This window comes from Salvelinus alpinus, chromosome 11 (assembly GCF_045679555.1).
Source record: "Salvelinus alpinus chromosome 11, SLU_Salpinus.1, whole genome shotgun sequence".
Taxonomy (NCBI): Eukaryota; Metazoa; Chordata; class Actinopteri; order Salmoniformes; family Salmonidae; genus Salvelinus; species Salvelinus alpinus.
In genome coordinates, this window is record NC_092096.1 from 50,189,746 (window position 1) to 50,217,520 (window position 27,775).

Sequence of the window (27,775 nt, forward strand, 5' to 3'; positions counted from 1 at the left end):
TGTTAGAGTGTATGGGTTTGTGTTGAGTGAATGTTTCTAGGGAAGTCTATGGTTGAGTGTATGTGTCTAGTTATGTCTATGGTTGCCTGAGTGGTTCTCAATCAGAGACAGATGTTTTTCATTTGTCTCTGATTGGGAGCCATATTTAAGGTGGCCATAGGCATCATGTATTTGTGGGTAATTGTCTATGTTGAACGTAAGTAGCTTGTGTGTGCACTTTCGTTTGTAGCTTCACGGTCGTTTGTTGTTTTGTATAGTTTGTGTAAGTGTTTTGTTTCATGTTCATCTTCGTCGTTCTAATAAAAGAAGATGTATTCATATCCCGCTGCGCCTTGGTCCGTCTCTCCTCCACACGATCGTGACAGACTTGTTGCGAATCAAAATAAGTGTTTGATGACATAGTGCACACAAAATGTAGGCTACTTTTCCGCTTCCGTTTTCATGTATGGAATAATGATCTATGTGTTTCCATCGCATTTTCAACTTTTGTCACAAAAACTGTTGCGTTAAATAGTAAATGCGCCTACTCTGGTCTCGGCATGGGTGATCTAGCCAATAGCTCCCAGATAGCCGACAGTGCAGGTAGGCTAATCTACATGATGAAGTTATGAGGGATAGTCATAGAGTAATGTGGAAAGAGAAAAAAAAGCTGTCATACGTATGATATACTGTATATTGCATAGAAAAATCATTAAGCGTCAGTACAAAATACACATTGTGTAGATGGTTCACATTTCAACATGACAATGACTCAAAGCAACCGTACAGTGGCTGAAGGACAAGAAGGTAAATGTCCTTGAGTGGCCTAGTCAGAGCCCCGACCTAAATCCCATCCAGAATCTGTGAAATGACTTGAAGAGTGCAGTCCGTGAGCGGTTACCATGCAATTTGACTGAGCTTCAACAATTCTGCAAGGAAGAATGGGCAAGTATTGCACAGTCTAGGTGTGCAAAGTTAGTAGAGACGTATTCAAAGAGAGCAAAAGTGGGTCCACCAAGCAAAAGTGGGTCCACCAAGTATTAACTCAGGGGGGTGTTCACTTATTTTACTGTTTTAATTTTCAGAGTTTTTAGATGTATTTTTTCCCTTGGATATTGTGGGTTACTGTGTGTAAATAAAGCTGGAAAAAGTCTGATTTTATGTGTTTTCATTTCAGGCTGTAAGGCAGCAAAAGGTGAACATTTTGAAAGGGGGTGGTGACTTTCTATACCCACTGTAAGTCTACAGGTATATATCGTTTGATCATCATATGATGTGGTACACACTCACTTACACTTAGACTACACACACACACACACATTTCAACACACCTTAGGAAACATCATCTGCTGTGGAATTATTTTGCCCGTAATTTTGCGTGACAGGGGTCTCATATACAACCTGAATCAGCTGGAGAGTAATAACTGCAATCCATCTGTTGTCACTTTAAAATTATGTATGTATGTGTATGTATGCTGTGTATAACAACTCCTAGACATTTAGAAAGAATGACAAACTGTTTAATGCAACATTAAAACTTAGCTCTCTTACTTTCCCAGACAAATTAATTCAGCTGAATTGCCTGAATCAGGTCGAGACCAAATATTTTCTACGTAGAATCAGCTGGCTAGTAAATTGCAGCAATCCATTTGCCGTCACTATCAAATTCCATAAGTACATTGTACTGTATAACAACTCATAGACATCTGCTATGATTGCTTGTTAGGCATATCATTGTGTTTAAGGCAACGGCTACTATTCTTAAGAACTTTACTCAACCTCTTCCAATCAATCCACTTGACTTTACTACCACAATGGAACCGCTTTTTAATGTATTTCAATAAATCAGCTTCTGAACTCTAACAATAGGATCTCTTAAATAAGTAAAGAAGGATAAATTAAGCGATGACAGTGGTATGAGAAAAACACAATGACTCAAGAACGAAGAGAACAGCTTGGGCAAGGCCAAAAAGATTATTGTGCAACGGGCCAACCTATTCTGAATGAAAATTGAAAAAAGTTCTTTATATATTTGTTCTTCTATCATAATTCACTGTTAAATCACTTTTCTGAACTCTTACTTTATGGGTGTGGTACACTCTTAGAAAAAAGGTGCTATCTAGAACCTTAAAGGGTTCTTCGGCTGTCCCCATAGGAGACCCTTTGAATAACCATTTTTGGTTGCAGGTAGAACCCTTTTGGGTTCCATGTAGAACCCTTTCTACAGATGGTTTTACCTGGAACCAAAAAGGGTTCGCCTATGGGGACAGCCGTAGAACCCTTTTAGAACCCTTTTTTCTAAAAGTGTAGTAGAAAATGACAATGACTAGACAATAGCTCATCCAAATAAAGACTAAAATAGACTTATCTATTGGTCTGTGCTTATTTTGGCTAGTTGTCAAGATAACACATATGCACATAAAGTAGCCTTCACTGTTATGTAACCAAGAGGAAATCTGGATATTATTATTGTTGTGGTCGTGATGGCAAATAAATAAACAACTGAGAAAAGAAGCGAGCAAGAGAGAGATCGTGGGCATAGGTCTAAGGACAGATGGTCTGGGAGCGAGGGATGGGGGACGGGGAAATGGAGGGATGTGATGTGTGGGGGAGGAATGACTAGATGAACAATGAAAGGAGGGGAAGTTACAGGAAAGGGTGATTAGAGGGAGACATGACGAATAGGAGGAATGGGTATTCCCTCGAAAAGGCCAATCCTGTCAGAAATGCTGACCCCGTCTCCCTGACTCCTACTCATCCTCTGACTCTCGTTGAGTAACAGATATCCATAAGCAGCGAAGATGTGACAGAAAGTTGCAGTAGTAGTAGTCAGTAATATCATAGTATTCACTAATAATGTTCAAGCAGGCATACTTAGAAATAAAGATGACAATGAATTACCCAATGAAAATGAATTACCCAATGAAAAATTACAAAATTGAAAGTGACTAAGAGTTAGCTACTAAGTATGTTCGAAATTATTGTGGAAAACAGAACTTTTCAATGAAAGTTGTGAAATTGCTGTTTGAACAAAAAAACTCTTGCTACAGTAATTCTGCTTTGTAATAATGACAGTGCCGATGACCCTTACAGGAATATTCACGTTTTTCTGATGTTAGTCTTCATTTTTGTCTGATAACAGTGGTTGCATGCCCAGCGAACCAGACTCAACAACAGGAAGTGAATAAGGAGGTGAAATTGTCATGGGGGAAAATAACATTTCCTGAACCCTCCCCAGAGAGAGAATAGCTATGGTATTAATGGTTAGTAATAAGGACATGCATGCACACACACACAAGGAAGAGCATTAAATGGCAATGCACACACATCCCCACCCATGTCTAGATAGCTAGAAATTAGTGGAATTCTACTGGAGGGTCAACAAAGTATGAGTGGTCAAATTCTCCAATTGGACACCATTGTCTGTTGAAGATTCCAAGAAATGACGTGTCAGCACTACTGGAAGGGAAGGTGCTTGGGTTTTGAATGGAAAAGTGTAAGAGTTTCTGATCAATGCTGCATCCCAAATGGGACCCTGTTCCCTATATAGTGTACTACTTTTGCCCAGGGCCCAGTGCCCTATATAGGGAATAGGGTGCCATTTGGGACACAAACAATGGTGATACAGAGGAGGGAAGACATTGTTTTGACACTGATAAGTGCGGCTGGCCGACAGAGCCTAATGTGTAAAGAATTTGGCTAGACGAGTCCGACATACCCACTCACTCTTAAAGAAAGTGCCAGGCCAATGACTGGTGTAACGGCTTTCTTCCTGGGATGAAGGAGAGGACCAAAATGCAGCGCGGTTATTGTTCAACATGTTTAATAAGACGATAAACGATGAACATTAACAAATAACAAAATAACAAACGTGAAAGCCGAGACAGCCCTATCTGGAGCAGAACACAAACACAGAGACAGGAAACAACCACCCACAATCCCCAACACAAAACAAGCCACCTATATATGATTCTCAATCAGGGACAACGATTGACAGCTGTCTCTGATTGAGAACCATATTAGGCTGGACACAGAAACAGACGAACTAGACACACAACATAGAATTCCCACCCAGCTCACGTCCTGACCAACACTAAACAAGCAAAACACATAAGAACTCTGGTCAGGACGTTACAGTACCCCCCTCCTGAGGTGCGGACTCCGAACGCACCCCTAAAACTCAAGAGGAGGGTCTGGGTGGGCATCTGTCCGCGGTGGCGGCTCCGGTGCAGGACGAGGACACCACTCCACCACTGTCTTTGTCCCCCTCCTTAGCGTCCTTTGAGTGGCGACCCTCGCCCACGACCTTGGCCTAAGAATCCTCCCCAAGGCCCCCACATGATTTAGGAGGTAGCTCAGGACAGAGAGGTAGCTCAAGACAGAGAGGTAGCTCAGGACAGAGAGGCAGCTCAGGACAGAGAGGCAGCTCAGGACAGAGAGGCAGCTCCGGACAGAGTGGCAGCTCATGACTGTAGGGCAGCTCATGACTGTAGGGCAGCTCATGACTGTAGGGCTGCTCATGACTGTAGGGCTGCTCATGACTGTAGGGCAGCTCATGACTGGAAGGCAGCTCATGACTGGAGGGCAGCTCATGACTGGAAGGCAGCTCATGACTGGAGGGCAGCTCATGACTGGAGGGCAGCTCATGACTGTAGGGCAGCTCATGACTGGAAGGCAGCTCATGACTGGAAGGCAGCTCATGACTGGAGGGCAGCTCATGACTGGAGGGCAGCTCATGACTGGAGGGCATCTCATGACTGTAGGGCAGCTCTGACAGCTCCTGACTGGCTGGCGGCTCTGACAGCTCCTGACTGGCTGGCGGCTCTGGCAGCTCCTGACTGGCTGGCGGCTCTGGCAGCTCCTGACTGGCTGGCGGCTCTGGCAGCTCCTGACTGGCTGGCGGCTCTGGCAGCTCCTGACTGGCTGGCGGCTCTGACAGCTCCTGACTGGCTGGCGGCTCTGGCAGCTCCTGACTGGCTGGCGGCTCTGGCAGCTCCTGACTGGCTGGCGGCTCTGGCAGCTCCTGACTGGCTGGCGGCTCTGGCAGCTCCTGACTGGCTGGCGGCTCTGGCAGCTCCTGACTGGCTGGCGGCTCTGGCAGCTCCTGACTGGCTGGCGGCTCTGGCAGCTCCGGGCAGACGGATGGCTCAGATGGCGCTGGGCAGACGGATGGCTCAGATGGCGCTGGGCAGACGGATGGCGCTGGGCAGACGGATGGCTCAGATGGCGCTGGGCAGACGGATGGCTCAGATGGCGCTGGGCAGACGGATGGCTCAGATGGCGCTGGGCAGACAGATGGCTCAGATGGCGCTGGGCAGACAGATGGCTCAGATGGCGCTGGGCAGACGGATGGCTCAGATGGCGCTGGGCAGACAGATGGCTCAGATGGCGCTGGGCAGACAGATGGCTCAGATGGCTCTGGGCAGACGGATGGCTCAGATGGCGCTGGGCAGACGGATGGCTCAGATGGTGCTGGGCAGGCAGGCAGCTCAGACGGCGCTGGGCAGACGAGCAGTGCAGGCAGCTCAGAAGGCGCTGGGCAGACGAGCAGTGCAGGCGGCGTTGGGCAGACGGCCGACTCTGACCTGCTGAGGCGCACAGTAGGCCTGGTGCGTGGTGCCGGAACTGGTGGTACCGGACTGGAGACACGCACCTCAAGGCTAGTGCGGGGAACAGGAACAGGGCACACTGGACTCTCGAGGCGCACTATAGGCCTGGTGCGTGGTACCGGAACTGGAGGTACCGGGCTGAGGGCACGCACCTCAGGGCGAGTGCGGGGAGAAGGAACAGTGCGTACAGGGCTCTGGAGACGCACAGGAGGCTTGGTGCGTGGTGCCGGAACTGGAGGTACTGGGCTGGGGCCACACACCATAAGGCGAGTGCGGGGTGCTGGAACTGGAGGTACTGGGCTTGGGCGGGAAGGTGGCGCCGGATATACCGGACCGTGCAGGCGTACTGGCTCCCTTGAGCACCGAGCCTGACCAACCTTACCTGGTTGCATGCTCCCCGTAGCCCAACCAATGCGGGGAGGTGGAATAACCCGCACTGGGCTGTGTAGGCGAACCGGGGACACCATGCGTAAGGCTGGTGCCATGTACACCGGCCCGAGGAGACGTACTGGAGGCCAGATATGTTGAGCCGGCTTCATGGCACTTGGCTCAATGCTCACTCTAGCCCGGCTAGTGCGGGGAGGTGGAATAACCCGGGCTAAGCACACGTACAGGAGACTCCGTGCGCTCTTCCGCACAACACGGTGTCTGCCCGTACTCTTGCTCTCCACGGTAAGCCCGGGAAGTTGGCGCAGGTCTCCTACCTGACTTCGCCACACTTCCCTTTAGCCCCCCCCCCAAGAAATTTTTGGGTGAGCCTCTCGGGCTTCCAGCCGCTCTGCCTTGCTAGCGCCTCATAATGCCGCCTCTCCGCTTTAGATGCCTCCAGCTCCGCTTTGGGGCGGCGACACTCCTCTGGCTCTGCCCAGGGTCCTTCTCCGTCCAGAATCTCCTCCCATGTCCATTCCTCCTTGTACCACTGCTGCTGTCGCTGCTGCCCGTTGCCACGCTGCTTGGTCCGGGTTAGGTGGGTGGTTCTGTAACGGCTTTCTTCCTGGGATGAAGGAGAGGACCAAAATGCAGCGCGGTTATTGTTCAACATGTTTAATAAGACGATAAACGATGAACATTAACAAATAACAAAATAACAAACGTGAAAGCCGAGACAGTCCTATCTGGTGCAGAACACAAACACAGAGACAGGAAACAACCACCCACAATCCCCAACACAAAACAAGCCACCTATATATGATTCTCAATCAGGGACAACGATTGACAGCTGTCTCTGATTGAGAACCATATTAGGCTGGACACAGAAACAGACGAACTAGACACACAACATAGAATTCCCACCCAGCTCACGTCCTGACCAACACTAAACAAGCAAAACACATAAGAACTCTGGTCAGGACGTTACAACTGGAGTCATTTCAACCTGGTCTATGTGCGATAGTACAATTGTGGAGTAATAGTAGCTTGAGCCCTGAGTTTTTCCACTCCAGGGAAAAAGGTTATAACTATTTTAGTTTATATTACAGGCTGTAAGTAGGGCCCTGAGTTTTTCCTGGTCATATCGCCACTTCAAGTGTAGGTACAGTCAAAATGGATGAACAATTGAAGAGAGTGGAGACACAGCTTTAACTGGTAGAGTCAACATTTATTGTAACTTCCTTTGTCATATTTGGCCTCTAGCCAACAATACTGCTGGGTTACCAGTTCTACAAACACAAACCAGCATCAATGTTAACCTCATGCTTCTGTTTCCACTTCTGGAGACTGTGTGAAAAGAACATCCCCGTCTTTGGTAATCGACCACAACTGGCAACAATTCAGGTTTTTATTTAGTGAAAGAAAATGTTGTATTTGGTGACTGCCTGGCTACTGTGAGCCTGCATGTTGGTGTGGTTCTGGTAAGTTATTGGGAGAGGCTGTGGTGGTTATAACCACAATATGTACAGATGGGGGACTGATACTGTATCTTAAACGCACAGCGCACAGTTCACACACAGCACGCGCTCGTATTAACGCACACACGCTTGTATAAACACACAAACCGAAACACACACAAACTCACACACAGGACGGAACACACCCAGACTTTTACGTAACCTGTCTAAGTCAAATCGGACCTGACACATCAGAGGGGTATACAGTACTACAAAGCAGGATCAATGAGATAGCCAGCTATCTTTGATAAGCAACCAGAAATAACTATTGATTTTATGGTTCATTAACCCAAGCCGGTGTGATTTAGGACTTCTAACCCCTTTTAAACATTGTGTGTTTTAGCGTGATTAGAGGGGGCCCGAGATTTAGCGGTGCCTGTGAGATAAGGGCGGATCTGGAAGGGGACCGGGTCCGGGTATTTTTATTTTAAAAAACGCCTGTTTTGCTCTATGACACTCACAAGCTACACAAGAGCCGTCTACATAGAAGATCATCGGAAATCCCAGGACATAGTGTCTATAATATTGTAATACACTCAAAAAGTTGCTGTCACGAACGCCAATCGCAACAGAGTTGTCACTGACTAGTTGGACATTAATTTCCCACTGAGCAAACATTTTCAGTACTTACAGCGTTCATATAAATATTATTGAAATATTGAAATAGCATGGGCGACAGAGAAAAACGAATTGGTCCAATTTAAGGCCATGTGACAATTATGAGCATGTCTGGGCAGATGAGATGTAGTCGTTGTTTGTGTACGTCTGTAAGTTGATGTTTGTATGTGTATGTTTGTATCTGGTGTAATAAAAAATAAAAAACATTTTTTTTAAAAGGCATTCATATAAATTCATTTTTTATCTGGCTTTTGCTTTGGCAAACCTTCTTTTATTGACATTTGTCAATTAACACTCATGCAAGCAACTGTTTATGTCAATTTGTTTTGTGTTGTACTTGTAGCCCTGGTTGTCCTGAAAAGAACATGCTAAAACACTTCATTGTACGGCTTAATATAAGGGCTGGTCATGCAGATAAATTAAGTGAAAAGTCGATTTTTGCTTGGGCCTCGGGACTGATATGGATAAAAAAGCTTGCATATGTCTTTTCATTTGTTAAATCAATTAGGCCATGCCTATTTCAAGCTTATCTTTCTACAAAATAAAAAGGCAAGTTAGCTATCTAACTCCATGATCCTGCTTTGTACTGTATTATAAACTGGGTGGTTCGAGCCCTGAATGCTGTTTGGCTGACAGCTTTGGTACATCAGACCGTATACCACAGGTATGACAATACATTTATTTTTACTTCTCTATCATGGCCGTAACTACATAATGAGGACTCCGAGGTCTGGATATACAGTATATATACAGTACCAGTCAAAAGTTTGGACACACCTACTCATTCAAGGGTTTTCTTTATTTTTCACTATTTTCTACACTGTAGAATAAAACATCAAAACAAGGAAATAACACATATGTAATCATGTAGTAACCAAAAAAAGTGTTCAAATAATCAAAATATGTTTTGTATTTGAGATTCTTCAAAGTAGCCACCCTTTGCCTTGATGACAGCTTTACACACTCTTGACATTCTCTCAACCAGCTTCATGAAGTAGTCACCTGGAATGCATTTCAATTAACAGGTGTGCTTTGTTAAAAGTTAATTTGTGTAATTTCTTTCCTTCTTTATGTATTTGATCCAATCAGTTGTGTTGTGACAAGGTAGGGGTGGTATACAGAAGATAGCCCTATTTGGTAAAAGACCAAGTCCATATTATGGCAAGAACAGCTCAAATAAGCAAAGAGAAACAGCAGTCCAGCATTACTTTAATACATGAAGGTCAGTCAATCTGGAAAATGTCAAGAACTTTGAACGTTTCTTCAAGTGCAGTCGCAAAAACCATCAAGCGCTATGATGAAACTGGCTCTCATGAGGACCGCCACAGGAAAGGAGACCCAGAGCTACCTCTGCTGCAGAGAATATTCATTGGAGTTATCAGCCTCAGATTGCAGCCCAAATAAATGCTTCGCAGAGTTCAAGTAACAGACATCTCAACATCAACTGTTCAGAGGAGACTGCGTGAATGAGGCCTTCATGGTCGAATTGCTGCAAAGAAACCACTACTAAAGGACACCAATAATAAGAAGAGACTTGCTTGGGCCAAGAAACACAAGCAATGTACATTAGACAGGTGGAAATCTGGCCTTTGGTCTGATGAGTGCAAATTTCAGATTTTTGCTTCAAACTGTCTTTGTGAGACGCAGAGTAGGTAAACGGATGATCTCTGCATGTGTGGTTCCCACCATGAAGCTTGGAAGAGGAGGTGTGATGGTATGGGGTGCTTTGCTGGTGACACGGTCTGTGATTTATTTAAAATTCAAGGCACACTTAACCAGCATGGCTACCACAGCATTTTGCAGCGATACGCCATCCCATCTGGTTTGCGCTTGGGACTATAATTTGATTTTCAACAGGACAATGACCCAACACACCTCCAGGCTGTGTAAGGGCTATTTGACCAAGAAGGAGAGTGATGGAGTGCTGCATCAGATGACCTGGCCTCCACAATCACCCAACCTCACCCCAATTGAGATGGTTTTGGATGAGTTGGACCACAGAGTGAAAGAAAAGCAGCCAACAAGTGCTCAGCATATGTGGGAACTCCTGCAAAAATGTTGGAAAAGCATTCCAGGCGAAGCTGGTTGAGAGAATGCCAAGAGTGTGCACAGCTGTCATCAAGGCAAAGGGTCGCTACTTTGAAGAATCTCAATATCTAAAAAATATATTTTTTGATTTGTTTAACATTTTTTGGGGTTACCACATGATTCCATATGTGTTATTTCATAGTTTTGACGTCTTCACTATTATTCTACAATGTAGAAAATAGTAAACATAAAGAAAAACCCTTGAATGAGTAAATGTGTCCAAACCTTTGACTGGTGCTGTATTTACACCACCTTTCAAAAGTTTGGGTTCACTTAGAAATGTCATCAATTTTATTGTTATTTTAATGGACCAAAAAATTTGCTTATCTTTCAAAAACAAGGAAATTACTATCTGACCCCAAACTTTTGAACGTTAGTGTATAAATGTATACAATAAAGAAAAAAAACGTTGAGGGTCAACATCTAAATATTGCTCCCAGCTTTGATCAAAGCTCAGAATGCTTATATTCTTGATCTGACTGAGTTCTAAATACGCCTGCCTCTTTGCAAAGGAGTGGAATAATGAACTCTGGTTTGTTCGCTATGTTCGCCTGCGTTCCCCGGATTTGCCTCCCCGGATTTTCCTTTTTAGCAGCACATTCACCACTCTCTCAAACGACTAACTCCTCCATCTCGACATGAAACAAACTACCCCAGCTCGCAGTCAGCAACTAGTCTAGACACGCTGCTGACGGTGTGTTTGCGAGATGCTGGACAAAAGGCAATGTTTTAAGATATGTTTCAATATGCAATCAAAATGCAATCAATACTGTTCTAAAAACGTCAGATGTTTTTGTTTCGTCGCTGATGCTACATTCAGTTGGAATCATTTCTCGTATTTTTACCCCCATTTCAGGGGTAGCCTACAACGAGCAGCCATGGTGATAATGGCTGGGGTCATATAGCACACTAACATCAGGATGGTCTCCTGACATTTCTCGTACACAGAACAAATGTTTTTCCCCGACAAAAGCGAGAGACTCTTATGGGTCTTCCAAAATGAAAGTGATAGTCTAGTGAAGAACTAAAATTAAAGGACCGTTGTGTGCCTCAGAGTTGTCCGACTGAGTGAAAACCTCAACCGTTTTTAAAACATGTACTAACTTATAACCTCATTCATATCTTTTTCTCCTTGGATTTCCCTTCAAATCCTCTCTCTCTCTCTGTCTCTCTCACTCCCCTCTCTCTCTGACCCAGTAGTGTGTTTTGTGGGTACTGCAGGTGTGTGTCATTGTCCCTCTGGCATTGCACGACCCATTGAACTGCTGAGTCACAGTGTGTGTGTGTGTGTGTGTGTGTTTGTATGTCACCCCAAACTTGTGTTTATACGATTTTCTGTATGTTTTGTCTGTACCACCCCTCTCATCTGTCAGCACTTAGATAAGGGTTTTATCAGACCTCAGCATAAGGCCCAGATGCAGACAGTTCGAATCACAGATGTTTATTAACAAAACAGGGGGCAGGCAGACGACAGGTCAAGGGCAGGCAGAGGTCGGTAATCCAGGTCAGAGTCAGAAAGGTACAGAACAACAGGCAGGCTCCGGGTCAGGGCAGGCAGAGGTCAGTAATTCAGGGCAGTGTCAGACAAGTACAGATCGGCAAGTAGGCTCAGGGTCAGGGCAGGGAGAGTGGGTAAAACTGGCTAAACTTGAAAAACAAGGGCTAGAGAGAATCAGGAATACGGGGAAAACACGCTGGTAGGCTTGACGAGACAAGACGAACTGGCAACAGACAAACAGAAAACACAGGTATAAATGCACAGGGGATATTCGGGAAATATCTCCACCAACCTGGAGGTGGTTGGAGACAAGCACAAGACAGGTGAAACAGATCAGGGTGTGACAGGTTTGGCGAATCTCATGTCTGTATAGATTTTTTTATTTAACCAGGTAGGCCAGTTGAGAACAAGTTCTCATTTACAACTGGGACCTGGCCAAGATAAAGCAAAGCAGTGCGACAAAAACAACAACACAGAGTTACACATGGGATAAACAAACGTACAGTCAATAACACAATAGAAAAATCTGTATACAGTGTGTGCAAATTAAGTAAGGAGGTAAGGCAATAAATAGAACACAGTGCCGAAGTAATTACAATTTAGCAATTAACACTGGAGTGATAGATGTGCAGATGAGGATGTGCAAGTAGAAATACTGGTGTGCAAAAGAGCAGACAAACCGAAACAAATATGGGGATGAGGTAGGTAGTAGGTTGGATGGGCTATTTACAGATGGGCTGTGTACAGCTGCAGCGATCGGTAAGCTGCTTTGACAGACGATGCTTGAAGTTAGTGAGGGAGATATAAGTCTCCAACTTCAGTGATTTTTGCAATTCGTTCCAGTCATTGGCAGCAGAGAAATGGAAGGAAAGGCAGCCAAAGGAGGAATTGGCTTTGGGGGTGACTAGCGAGATATACCTGCAGGAGCGCGTGTTACGGGTGGGTGTTGCTATGGTGACCAGTGAGCTGAGATAAGTCAGAGCTTTATCTAGCAAAGACTTATAGATGACCTGGAGCCAGTGGGTTTGGTGGCGAATATGTAGCGAGGACCAGCCAACAAGAGCATACAGGTTGCAATTGTGGGTAGTATATGGGGCTTTGGTGACAAAACGGATGGCACTGTGATAGACTGCATCCAATTTGCTGAGTAGAGTGTTGGAAGCTATTTTGTAAATGACCTCGCCGAAGTCAAGGATCGGCAGGATAGTCAGTTTTACGAGGGTATGTTTAGCAGCATGAGTGAAGGAGGCTTTGTTGCGAAATAGGAAGCCAATTCTAGATTTAATTTTGGATTGGAGATGCCTAATAGAAGTCTGGAAGGAGAGTTTACGGTCTAGCCAGACATCTAGGTATTTATAGTTGTCCACATGTTCTAAGTCAGAACCGTCCAGAGTAGTGATGCTAGGCGGGCGGGTGCGGGAAGCAATCGATTGAAGAGCATGTGTCATGGGTGTGTGTACTGGTGGCGAAGTCAGGTGCAGGAGAGCAGAGAGTTGTGAACAGGCGCACACTTTATTCAGGCTGGAGTGAACAAACAGACGGACGCAAACTGCGTCAAAACCTCCAGCAAAAAGGCAAAAGTGCAAACCGCGAAAAAACACTCACCAAAGCTAATGTACCAAATAAACATACAACGTGCACAAACACGGAACATGGAAACATAGCCTGGCGCGTCACAATAACAACATAACAACAAACAATTTCACACAAAGACATGGAGGGGAACAGAGGAATAAATACATGCAGTGTGATTAGGGAATGAAAACCAGGTGTGCAGGGAACAAGACAAAACAAATGGAACAATGAAAAATGGAGCGGCGATGGCTAGAAAGCCGGTGACATCGACCGCCGAACGCCGCCCGAACAAGGAGAGGAGCCGACTTCGGCAGAAGTCGTGACAGCATGCATTTAGTTTTACTAGCGTTTAAGAGCAGTTGGAGGCCACGGAAGGAGTGTTGTATGGCATCGAAGCTTGTTTGGAGGTTTGTTAACACAGTGTCCAAAGAAGGGCCAGATGTACACAGAATGGTGTTGTCTGCGTAGAGTTGGATCAAAGAATCACCCGCAGCAAGAGCGACATGATTGATATATACAGAGAAAAGAGTCGGCCCGAGAATTGAACCCTGTGGCACCCCCATAGAGACTGCAAGAGGTCCGGGCAAAAGGCCCTCCAATTTGACACACTGAACTCTATCTGAGAAGTAGTTAGTGAACCAGGCGAGGCAGTCATTAGAGAAACCAAGGCTGTTGAGAATACTGTGATTGACAGAGTCGAAAGTCGTGGCCAGGTCGATGAAGATGCACAGTACTGTTTTTTATCGATGGTGGTTGTGATATAGTTTAGGACCTTGAGCGGGGCTGAGGTACACCTGTGACCAGCTCGGAAACTGGATTGCATAGCGGAGAAGGTACGGTGGGATTCGAGATGGTCGGTGATCTGTTTGTTCACTTGGCTTTCGAAGACTTTTGAAAGGCCGTGCAAGATGGATATAGGTCTGTAACAGTTTGGGTCTAGAGTGTCTCCCCCTTTGAAGAGGGGGATGACCGCGACTAGTAATAGGGGTTGTGACAATGGCGGCGGATAATTTTAGGAAGAGACGGTCCAGATTGTCAAGCCCAGCTGATTTGTAGGGATCCAGATTCTGTAGCTCTTTCAGGACATCAGCTGTCTGGATTTGGGTGAAGGAGAAGCGAGGGGGGGGGGGGGCTAGGTCCAGTTGCTGCGGGGTTTGGGTAGCCAGGTGGAAAGCGTGGCCAGCCGTAGAGAAATGCTTCATGAAATTCTCGATTATCGTGGATTTATCGGTGGTGACAGTGTTTCCTAGCCTCAGTGCAGTGGGCAGCTGAGAGGAGGTGCTCTTGTTCACCATGGACTTTACAGTGTCCCAAAACGTTTTGGAATTAGTGCTGCAGGATGCAAATTTCTGTTTGAAAAAGCTAGTCTTTGCTTTCCTAACTGACTGTGTATATTGGTTCCTGACTTCCCTGAAAAGCTGCATATCGCGGGGACTATTCGAAGCTAGTGCAGTGTGCCACAGGATGTTTTTGTGCTGGTCAAGGGCAGTCAAGTCTGGAGTGAACTAAGGGCTATATCTGTTCTTAGTTCTGAATTTTTTGAAAGGGGCGTGCTTATTTAAGATGGTGAGGAAGGCACTTTTGAAGAACAACCAGGCATCCTCTACTGACGGGATGAGGTCAATATCCTTCCAGGATACCCGGTCCAGGTCAATTAGAAAGGCCTGCTCGCAGAAGTGCTTTAGGGAGCGTTTGACAGTGATGAGGGGTGGTCGTTTGACCGCGAACCTATAACAGACGCAGGCAATGAGGCAGTGATCGCTGAGATCCTGGTTGAAAACAGCAGAGGTGTATTTAGAGGGCAAGTTGGTCCGGATGATATCTATGAGGGTGCCCATGTTTACGTATTTGGGGTTGTACTTGGTAGGTTCCTTGATAATTTGTGAGAGATTGAGGGCATCTAGGTTAGATGCGTGTTACGCATATCCCAGTTTAGGTCACTTTATGTCTGTAGGAAAACAACAGTCTTCCCTGACCAATACAAAGACTTTTCTGAACACTGGCAGACAAAAACACAAACATCATCCAACCAATGACCCCTCCCAGCATTCCATTATCCTTTGACTTAACCAAAGCATCCAACGGCAAGCAGCCAAATTAAACATCATATTTGAGACTGGAAGGCTACCTGCCAGTAATATGGGCTGTGAAAGCAATTGTCCTCTTAAACGTTGGTCTGTCTCTTTGCCTGCCTATATCTACCTATCTATCTATCTATCTATCAGCCCTGACTGATAAACCCTAACCCCCTTTCCAACCCATAGGCAACCCATTCCTAAAAACACCATCATACATCCCGGTGACTCATTTCTCGCGCCTCTAAGCAAACGGTCGACCTGTTGAAATGTTTCCTCTCACTTGTTTTACGTGCTGCTGCAAAAAGCTTTCATTCAATTACAGTGAAGTACATGGACTAACAAGAAAATATGTTATTCCTTCTTGTATTAAGACCTTTCCATAGCACTTGTTTTACTTGCTGCTACAACTTGATCCCAAAACTCATATTCCATAACAGTTTCAGGAAGCACATGACAGAAACTAACAAGAAGAAATGCGCCAGCTTCAGACAATACCATACGTCTTCTTTTACAGTCTATCCACATTGCAAGCGGGTAATTGTGTCATGACTATAGCACGCTAACCCACCAGACCCACTGCAATAAACTGATGTGACAGAGCATACTTTTTCTATTAGACCAGTCAGAAAAAGCGTGTGGTGATACAGACATTGGTGACTCCACGCCAGCGTAGCCAGGAAATATTTGTGGTATCTCAGATGGTTCTGGCAATTCTCACATAGTAACTTCATTGGAATGAAGGGTTTGACATGCTTTTTACATTGGTATCACAATTTTTCTTTTGAAAATCATGAAAGTGGCCATTTTAGGCCCTTTTTAGACCTATACATGCCTCCTATGAGACTGATCTGATCTGATCTGTGAACCGTACATGATACTGTCACGCCCTGACCGTAGATTGCTTTGTATGTTTCTATTTTTAGTTTGGTCAGGGTGTGATGTGGGTGGGTATTCTATGTCTGGGTATTCTATGTTGTAGGTCTAGGTTTTCTGTTTCTGTGTGTTTGGCCTGGTGTGGTTCCAAATCAGAGGCAGCTGTCTATCGTTGTCTCTGATTGGGAGCCATATTTAGGTAGCCTGTTTTCCCACTTTTGTTTGTGGATGGTTGTTTCCTGTGTTAGTGTTTGTTTCACATTTCAGGACTGTTTCGGTTTTCGCTATCATTCACTTTGTTATTTTTGTATTTTGTCGTGTTCAGTTTATATCATGGACACTTACCACGCTGCGTATTGGTCCGATCCTTCATACTCCTCGTCTGAAGAAGAGGAAAATCGTTACAGATACAGACAACATCTTGGTGTCATTATACTCCTTTGTTCTCACAAATATGGAGTATGTCTAGATTCTGAAATACAAAATCTTCACATTAATTTATTCAACATTAATAATATAAATATAATCTCAAAAGGAACCTTTTTGATTTTGCTTATTTTTATATTGCATATTTGTAACAAGATGTTCTTCAAACATGTAAAATTTCCAGAGTGGGCTCTCTGGTACTTTTAATGATATTACCAATTTTATACATAGAAATTGATGTTATAGGTCATTAACCAATCACAGCACTCCTTTAGGATTGCACATTCAGCAAATCACCAGCAGAAGGACTTCCCTTTGAATCCATTTTCCCATTCACTCTGTTGGTGGTTCTCCTTAAATGTATAATATTTTACAAATTACCAGAGAGCCCACTCTGGAAATGTGACATACTTGTAGAGTATATTGTTCCAAACAATGTTTTAAAATGAACAAAATCAAAAAGGGTACATTTTTTAAAACATATATTAATATGTTAAATTTCGAATAAATGAATGTGAAATTGTATTTCAGAATCGGGACATACATCATATTTTAGAGAGCACTATAAGGAGTATAATGACACCAAGATGTTGTCTGTATCATATAGGTTCACAGATCATAAGGTCTTACAGGAGGCATGTATAGGGCTAAAAAGGGCCTAAAACTGCCACATTCGTCATGATTTTCTCAAAAATGGTTTGTGATACAAATTAAGTTTTTATGTCAGAATTGCCAGAGCAATCTGAGATACGAAAAATATTTTCGGCCTACACTGGCATGGAATTGCCCAGAGGCTGTGGTTTTAGAAGAGAGGAGACCTCAATTGCTCATTCACACTAGAGTGCTGCATCGTTTTTTCCCATCTCTCCCCTCTCTCCTTTGGGTGCTCCCCGAGGATGACGTTAACTGGGGCCCATGATTCAGTGTATGTGTGTGTGTGTGTGTGTGTGTGTGTGTGTGTGTGTGTGTGTGTGTGTGTGTGTGTGTGTGTGTGTGTGTGTGTGTGTGTGTGTGTGTGTGTGTGTGTGTGTGTGTGTGTGTGTGTGTGTGTGTGTGTGTGGGTCCATGATTCAGAGCGGTGTGGGTTGGGGTGTGTCAGAACAGGGACAGGGAGTCACTTAGTATCCCTGTGAGACCTTTAGCCACAGAGTCCTTCAGCCTGACTCAAACTCTCACTGGAGACCTCACTGTTGATCTCTCTTTCGCTCACACACTTTCTCTTTCTCACTGGAGGCTCTCAGACTCTGTGGCTCTCTATCCAAATCAAATCAAATCAAATGTTATTTGTCACATACACATGGTTAGCAGATGTTAATGCGAGTGTAGTGAAATGTTTGTGCTTCTAGTTCCGACAATGCAGTAATAACCAACAAGTAATCTAACCTAACAATTCCACAACTACTACCTTATACACACAAGTGTAAAGGGATAAAGAATATGTACATAAAGATATATGAATGAGTGATGCTACAGAACGGCATAGGCAAGATGCAGTATATACATATGAGATGAGTAATGTAGGGTATGTAAACATAAAGTGGCATAGTTTAAAGTGGCTAGTGATACATGTATTACATAAAGATGGCAAGATGCAGTAGATGATATAGAGTACAGTATATACATATACATATGAGATGAGTAATGTAGGGTATGTAAACATTATATTAAGTGGCATTGTTTAAAGTGGCTAGTGTTACATTTTTACATAATTTCCATCAATTCCCATTATTAAAGTGGCTGGAGTTGAGTCAGTATGTTGGCAGCGGCCACTAAATGTTAGTGGTGGCTGTTTAACAGTCTGATGGCCTTGAGATAGAAGCTGTTTTTCAGTCTCTCGGTCCCTGCTTTGATGCACCTGTACTGACCTCGCCTTCTGGATGATAGCGGGGTGAACAGGCAGTGGCTTGGGTGGTTGTTGTCCTTGATGATCTTTATGGCCTTCCTGTGACATCGGGTGGTGTAGGTGTCCTGGAGGGCAGGTAGTTTGCCCCCGGTGATGCGTTGTGCAGACCTCACTACCCTCTGGAGAGCCTTACGGTTGTGGGCGGAGCAGTTGCCGTACCAGGCGGTGATACAGCCCGACAGGATGCTCTCGATTGTGCATCTGTAGAAGTTTGTGAGTGCTTTTGGTGACAAGCCGAATTTCTTCAGCCTCCTGAGGTTGAAGAGGCGCTGCTGCGCCTTCTTCACAACGCTGTCTGTGTGGGTGGACCAATTCAGTTTGTCCGTGATGTGTACACCGAGGAACTTAAAACTTTCCACCTTCTCCACTACTGTCCCGTCGATGTGGATAGGGGGGTGCTCCCTCTGCTGTTTCCTGAAGTCCACAATCATCTCCTTTGTTTTGTTGACGTTGAGTGTGGGGTTATTTTCCTGACACCACACTCCGAGGGCCCTCACCTCCTCCCTGTAGGCCGTCTCGTCGTTGTTGGTAATCAAGCCTACCACTGTAGTGTCGTTCGCAAACTTGATGATTGAGTTGGAGGCGTGCATGGCCACGCAGTCGTGGGTGAACAGGGAGTACAGGAGAGGGCTCAGAACGCACCCTTGTGGGGCCCCGGTGTTGAGGATCAGCGGGGTGGAGATGTTGTTACCTACCCTCACCACCTGGGGGCGGCCCGTCAGGAAGTCCAGGACCCAGTTGCACAGGGCGGGGTCGAGACCCAGGGTCTCGAGCTTGATGACGAGTTTGGAGGGTACTATGGTGTTAAATGCTGAGCTGTAGTCGATGAACAGCATTCTCACATAGGTATTCCTCTTGTCCAGATGGGTTAGGGCAGTGTGCAGTGTGGTTGCGATTGCGTCGTCTGTGGACCTATTGGGTCGGTAAGCAAATTGGAGTGGGTCTAGGGTGTCAGGTAGGGTGGAGGTGATATGGTCCTTGACTAGTCTCTCAAAGCACTTCATGATGACGGAAGTGAGTGCTACGGGGCGGTAGTCGTTTAGCTCAGTTACCTTAGCTTTCTTGGGAACAGGAACAATGGTGGCCCTCTTGAAGCATGTGGGAACAGCAGACTGGGATTGATTGGGATTGATAAGGATTGATATCCTCTCAATATGGAGCTGGGAAAGTGCAACAGTCTTGATAAGGGTGTAAATTGTAGGCTTTTCTAAATCCTGTTTGTGTGTGTGTGTGTGTTTGTGTGTGTGTTTGTGTTTGGGGGATTGGAGGGCAAGGGTTTAAATTGTGCAGTATTGTGAAATCATAATAAAAGTCTGGGTGCAGCAGTTGTGATGGGTGTGTAGCATGAATGTGTGTGTGTGTGTGTGTGTGTGTGTGTGTGTGTGTGTGTGTGTGTGTGTGTGTGTGTGTGTGTGTGTGTGTGTGTGTGTGTGTGTGTGTGTGTGTGTGTGTGTGTGTGTGTGTGTGTGTGTGTGTGCGACATACTGCCCATTCATATGGTTGCGTCAAGACTTAAATGGAAAGAGCTATTTAAAACGCCTGCAATGACTCACACGAGGTGCAATTATTTGGTGATTTTCTCACTCTCTTTCTATTTCTCTCACTATCCCCCCCTCTCACCCTCTCCCTCTCTCCCACTCTTTATTCTCTCTCTCCCCATCTCTCTCCATCTACCTCAGCCCCCCCCCCCCCCTCTGTCTTTGTAAAGCTTGTAAATGGATTGTCAGAGCCCCTTTCTGATAAAATGCATAATTTCATATCGGGTTGGACAGTATGACATTCTTTTGTGAGTTAAGAAAGTGGACATGGTAAATCTGTTTTGCTACACGGAGCTGGGATAATGTAACAGTCTTGATTAGAGTGTAAGTTGTAGGCTTTTCTAAATCCTGTTAGTGTGTGTGTGTGTGTAATAAAGTAATATGATTGTTTTTTTTGGTCCGAAGTCTCTCTCTCTCACACACTCACACATGTTGATTTTGCTCCCTCCCAAAGCTAGGTATGATTGGGGTCACAAAGTGAAATCCTGCTTGTCATTTTATCTTAATGGATATTAACACAACAGACCGAGATGTCTGTGTCCCAAATGGCAATGGTGCAATATGTCTTGAATAAAAGTAGTGCAATATGTAGTGAATAGGGTGCCAGTTGGGACGCAACCCATGAACGCGTGAATAGTCTCTCTTGTTGTTAATGGTCTGTCATTGTTGCATATGAGAACAAGTGGAGTGTGAGAGTGTTCACACTGAGAAAATGGATGCAGCATTTCAAGCCAACATTTCCGGGAAATGCAATATAGTTTAAAACCTTAAATCTTCTGAATATGGTATTTTGTCAAAGAGAGAGATATGAGGGGAGAGAGAGAGTGAGAGAGAGCGAGAGAGAGTGAGAGAGAGAGATAGAGAGAGAGAGAGAGCGAGAGAGAGTGTGTGTGAGAGAGAGCGAGAGCGAGTGTGAGAAAGAGAGAGAGAGAGGGAGTGAGAGAGAGTGTGTGTGAGAGAGAGAGAGAGAGAGAGAGAGAGAGACATACATGTCAGACTTACTGTAAGATGGGACTTGTAAAGGGCAATTCCACACCAGCGGGAGCAGAAATATTTTTGGTATCTCAGATTGTTCTGGCCATTCTCACATAGAAACTTCAGGATATTTGAAATGCTTTTTACATTTGTATCACAAAAACATTTTTGAAAATCAGGATGAAAGTGGACATTTTACCTTTTTTTTATACCGGTGAACCGTGTATGACACAGACAACATTTTGGTGTCATTACACTCCCTGTGCTCTAAAATACGGAATGTCTTGATTCTGAAATAAAAATGTTGACATAAATGTATTCAACATTCAAAATATTCATATCTCAACTACCCTTTAGGATTTGGTTCATTGTAAGACATTGTTTTGAACAATATACTCTACAAGCACATCACATTTACAGAGTGGGCTCCCTGCTAATTCGGATGTGTGATACATTTTTAGAGCACCACCAACACAGTGAATGGGAAAATGGATTCAAAGGGAACTTCCTCTGCTGGTGACTTGCTGAATGTGCAATCCTAAAGGAGGGCTGTGATTTGTTATTGATGTACCATAGAGCCCATTCTGGACATTTGACGTGTTTGAAGATTATATTGTTACAAATAAAAATGTCAAAAAATAAGCTAAATCAAAAAGGGTTGTATTTATATATTTATATTTTTTATGTTGAATAAATGAACATGAACATTTTGTATTTCAGAATCTAGACATACTCTATATTTGAGAGATCACTACAGTATAAGGAGTATAATGACACTAACATGTTGTCTGTATCATGTACATGTACAATTATAGGGTGTTACAGGAGGTATGTATAGGTCTAAAAAGGGCCTAAAATTGCAAATTTCATCAAGATTTTCGCAACAATTTTTTTCAACAAATGTAAAAAGCATGCTAAACATTCTTCCTCCCAATGAAGTTATTTGGGAGGAAGAGTTGAGAGTTGCCAGAACAATCTGAGATTCCCGAAATATTTGTCCAATTAAGCATAATCATATTTATTTTTCAGGCAGCATTTCTAGTAAATGCAAGATAAATGTCTAAGATACAGTTGAAGTCGGAAGTTTACATACACCTTAGCAAAATACATTTAAACACAGGTTTTAACAATTCCTAACAATTAATCGTTGTAAAAATTCCCTGTCTTAGGTCAGTTAGGATCACCACTTTATTTTAAGAATGTGAAATGTCAGAATAATAATAGATAGAATGATTTATTTCAGCTTGTATTTCTTTCATCACATTCTCAGTGGGTAAGACGTTTATATACACTCAATTAGTATTTGGTAGCATTGCCTTTAAATAGTTTAACTTGGGTCAAATGTTTCGGGTAGCCTTCCACAAGCTTCCCACAATAAGTTGGGTGAATTTTGACCCATTCCTTCTGACAGAGCTGGTGTAACTGAGTCAGGTTTGTAGGCCTCCTTGCTCGCACACGCTTTTTCAGTTCTACCCACAAACTTTCTATGGGATTGAGGTCAGGGCTTTGTGATGGCCACTCCAATACTTTGACTTTGTTGTCCTTAAGCCATTTTGCCGCAACTTTGGAAGTACGCTTGTGGTCATTGTCCATTTGGAAGACCCATTTGCGACCAAGCTTCAACTTCCTGACTGATGTCTTGAGATGTTGCTTCAATATATCCACCTAATTTTCCTCCCTCATGATGCCATCTATTTTGTGAAGCGCACCTGTCCCTCCTGCAGCAAAGCACCCCCACAACATGATGCTGCCACCCCCGTGCTTCACGGTTGGGATGGTGTTCTCCGGCTTGCAAGCCTCCACCTTTTCCCTCCAAACATAACAATGGTCATTATGGCCAAACAGTTCTATTTTTGTTTCATCAGACCAGAGGACATTTCTCCAAAAAGTATGATCTTTGTCCCCATGTGCAGTTGCAAACTGTTGTCTGGCTTTTTTATGGCGGTTTTGGAGCGGTGGCTTCTTCCTTGCTGAGCTGCCTTTCAGGTTATGTCGATATAGGACTCGTTTTACTGTGGATAAAGATACTTTTGTACCTGTTTCCTCCAGCATCTTCACAAGGTCCTTTGCTGTTGTACTGGGATTGATTTGCACATTTCGCACCAAAGTACGTTCATCTCTTGGAAACAGAACGCGTCTCCTTCCTGAGCGGTATGATGGCTGCGTGGTCCCATGGTGTTTATACTTGCGTACTATTGTTTGTACAGATGAATGTGTTACCTTCAGGCGTTTGGAAATTTCTCCCAAAGATGAACCAGACTTGTGGAGGTCTACAATTTTTTTCTGAGGTCTTGGCTTATTTCTTTCGATTTTCCCATGATGTCAAGCAAATAGGCACTGAGTTTGAAGGTAGGCCTTGAAATACATCCACAGGTACACATCCAATTGACTCAAACTATGTCAATTAACCTATCAGAAGCCTCTAAAGCCATGAAATCATTTTCTGGAATTGTCCAAGCTGTTTAAAGGCACAGTCAACTTCGTGTATGTAAACTTCTGACCCACTGGAATTGTGATACATTGAATTATAAGTGAAATAATCTGTCTGTAAACAATTGTTGGAAAAATTACTTGTGTCATGCACAAAGTAGATGTCCTAACCGACTTAGAAGAAATTTGTCGAGTGGTTGAAAAACAAGTTTTAATGACTCCAACCTAAGTGTATGTAAACTTCCGACTTCAACTGTAGGTCACAGTAGCAAGTAAATCATGTCTTCATAGGGTACAGCTGTGGTGGTCACTTTGTAAGTTAGATTTCATTTGAACAGCTGGGGAGCCTGTAGTAGTGAATGGTAAAGACATCTACAGGGACGTATTAGGAGGCTGACACATAAAAGAGTCGTATAACTAGTATAAATCTGTGGCTAGGTATTTTGTAAAAGAGAGAAGTCTGGAGAGAGTGAGAGAAAGGGACAAACAGAAATATATATATATATATATAGAGAGAGAGAGAGAGACTAGAGAGGAGAAATTAGAGAAAAGAAAATGAAATGAAAAATATAATTTGCTGTAGTGGAAACCGGCCAAGGGTCATTCAGGTAGAACGAGTCTGCACGACGATTAATGCCTTACCCATGGCTACACGTTCGATGAATAATGGTTCCCAGGGTCTAATTCGTTAATTTTATGAGTCATATCGTCTATATATAGCCCAAGAGAAAACCGGGCGGTGTGCCAAATAGCATTGTATTATATTTGGCACACACACACACACACACACACACACACACACACACACACACACACACACACACACACACACACACACACACACACACACACACACACACACACACACACACACACACACACACACACACACACACACACACACACACACACACACAAACATACATAGAAGCATAGACATAGACATGTGTGTCATGATATCTTTGGCATTCTGGGGTCAACATGACGACTAACACAGGAAATGGGAAGAGCATCATGCACATGACAAATTAGAGATGCTTGTCCTGACATAAGACGAAAAGTATGTACACAATATAATTATTCTAAAGAATGCCCAAAACGAATAGTATTACTGTTATTTTATATGGAAAGTAGGCAACCCAATTCTTTCATAATTACAAAATCCTTTAGAACATCAACAACAAAATTAATTGGGTACATGACCAATGTGAGTGTATCACAAACAAACAGTTCGCTGCAGTTATAGTTATTTAAGATCATGTTTTTCCCCCCAGAACATACGGGCCTGTGGGACCAACAAATATGACAACATAATGAGGCTTATGAGATTGTGGTAAAATAAAAAATAAATTTCCCAGCAAAATAGAAAGTACACCAATTCTGTCATCGTTATCAGAACTGTTGGAACAGAACAACACCATAATAGATGTCTTATGTGTGTCACATAAATAATATTTTTTCCCCCCAGAACATGGGACCAGTAAATAACGTAATGGTCAAGGTCTGTCCTTAAATCACACAGAGCATTGCAAGATTTTTTATCCAGCTAGGCACCACACCTGACCAACTATGCTAATTGATCAGCTCAGTGATTGCCTAAATTCAACACACCTGGTCTCTCAGATGCAAATACAACAAACACACTAGCCCTATTTCTCTGAGCTTCATACAACACATTCTGCTATTTATCTGATTCTATTCAGGGTGAAATAAGATTAGGAATGGTGTTGATGGTTCATGATGATGAGGATGATAAGTATGAAGATGATGATGATGATCATCATCATCATCTGGTTTAAAGTGTCTGCTAAATGTTATAAGTATGAACATAGTGGAAATTCCTGAATGACTCTTGCTACAGTAGTCTACAGTGAGTGTTAGTGGTTAGAGTTAGGCAAGGGGAAGTTGGGGTTAGGCTTGTGGTCTCTGATCTGGATTAGTAAGAGACCTCCAGGGGAAAGTAAGAGAGAGTTTCTTATTGGGAAATAATTGATTAACGGCCACACAGTGGCATGAGGCATGGTTGGTGGCTTTCATAAAGGATTTCAGGGTATGTGTGTGCGTGTCGGGGTGAGAAAGAGAGAGCGAGAGAGAGATAATAGTTGAATCCAACCACAGCAGTACTACAAGGTTTGAAAGTTTCATTGACTACATTGCCCCCATCTGGAACAACAGTGATATTACATGAAACGGGGCGATACATCTTATCTACATGTTATTCGTTGGCTGATTGTTCCCAACTCATAGGAATCCCCACCCAGTTGACTACTTTAAAATGGTCAAAGCCCTCAATGCCAATGTCCATGCTAAATTGGGTTATACCCATGATGGGTCCTCTATCTATTTGGCAACAACAATATATATTTTTCAAAGTTGCCAATATTCTCTTATATCAGTCCATTCCTAACAACCTAACCGTTATGACACTTCCGTTAGATCAAATAAGCCTCACTTAGTAAATTAGCAATTACATTTTTTGTTGACCAATTTGGACACTCTCATTGACCTCAATACAACAAATTCCTCACTTTGTGGACTTATTTTTGTGGACAGCTGTTGGGCGGAGTAAAACCTCTCGCTTCGCCTCTTCCTCTCTGTAAATCTCGAGGCGGGCATGCAGACAACTGTAAAAAAACATCTTCAGAAAATTATGTAATTTCGGTCCACTGCAGCTGTTTTGATCACAATATCAAATCATTTCTGGGAAACAATTAAGTACCATACTGTGATTGTGTTCAATTGAAATAGTAAAAAAATAGTAAACAGGGAATTTTTACTAGGATTAAATGTCAGGAATTGTGAAAAACTGAGTTTAAATGTATTTGGCTAAGCTGTATGTAAACTTCCGACTTCAACTGTATGAAATGAGTAATGCAAAATATGTAAACATTATTCAGAAGTTTGGACACACCTACTCTTTCAAGGGATTTTCTTTATTTGTACTATTTTCTACATTGTAGAATAATAGTGAAGACATCAAAACTATGAAATAACACATATGGAATCATGTAGTCACCAAAAAACTGTTCAACTAATCTAAATATATTTTATATTTGAGATTCTTCAAAGTAGCCACCCTTTGCCTTGATAACAGCTTTGCACACTCTTGGCGTTCTCTCAACCAGCTTCATGATGTAGTCACCTAGAATGCATTTCAAATAACATGTGTGCCTTGTTAATAGTTAATTTGTGTAATTTCTTTCCTTTTTAATGCATTTGAGCCAATCAGTTGTGTTGTAACAAGGTAGGGATGGTATACAGAAGATAGCCCTATTTGGTAAAAGACCAAGTCCATATTATGGCAAGAACAGCTCAAATAAGCAAAGAGAAACAACAGTCCAGCATTACTTTAATACATGAAGGTCAGTCAATCTGGAAAATGTAAATAACTTTGAAAGTTTCTTCAAGTGCAGTCTGGAAAACGTAATAACTTTAAAAGTTTCTTCAAGTGCAGTCATAAAAACCAGCAAATAAATGACACTGGCTTTTATGAAAAGATTCCGGCATTCGCTGCGAGCAGGGTTCGAACCTGCGCGGGAAGATCCCATTGGATTTCAAGTCCAACGCCTTAACCACTCGGCCATCGCAGCTGCTGTGCATATCTCGTAGAAACTGAGTTCAAATAATGTTTTTCCATACCCGTCGTTAATTTGATACAATGTACTTTGGCTCTGCTTTCTACAGTGATTTGTTTGTATCTGATTGTAGTAAATTGTTACAATTTGGGACGTAGAGCGGCGCACATAAATACACATTGGTATCAACAGCGTGAGATGGCACATAATAGCCTACAAAACCAGGGCTATATGTATTTTTATTCCATTCCTTTACTTAGATCTGTGTGTATCAGATATTTGTTGTGGAATTGTTAGATATTACTTGTTAGATATTGCTGCACTGTCGGAAATAGAAGCACAAGAATTTCGCTACACTAGCAAAAACATCTGCTAACCATGTGCTCGTGACCAATACATTTGATTTGATTTGATCGATGAATAGCCTACATTAGCAATACTTTGTGCATCATTCTTGAAACAAGCTTCAGCTTTCTCTACAGAAATACTAATTGTAGTTGTGTCCATCCTTCATATTTGGATGCACGCACGCAGATGCAACATCTGTGCATTTGTCTAGGTGGCACTAGTGAGCTATGCATTTTCATCAGTGTTCTCTGGTGATTGACATGAACCGAAGATTCTGTGATTGAACCACAAAGTTGAAAATGTAATTGTTTGGTTGAACCTTCAACTAACCCCCTGACAACACAACACAAGGTATTATCAAACAGTTTAATATTTT

The 27,775-nt window shown here is 43.3% G+C and overlaps 1 protein-coding gene and 1 non-coding gene across 2 annotated transcripts in view; one reads left to right on the top strand and one right to left on the bottom strand.

Annotated features, from left to right (window-relative positions):
• The first annotated feature begins 539 nt into the window (after positions 1-539).
• The window catches only part of zanl (zonadhesin, like), a 79,076-nt gene continuing 51,840 nt past the window's right edge, over positions 540-27,775 (top strand). The window contains exon 1 of the mRNA XM_071331375.1: positions 540-582. Within this exon, the coding sequence (XP_071187476.1) occupies positions 540-582 (43 nt within the window). The remainder of the gene's footprint in view (positions 583-27,775) is intronic.
• Positions 26,985-27,066, bottom strand: trnas-uga (transfer RNA serine (anticodon UGA)). Its single transcript has one exon. It is a non-coding gene; the product is annotated as a tRNA-Ser (tRNA).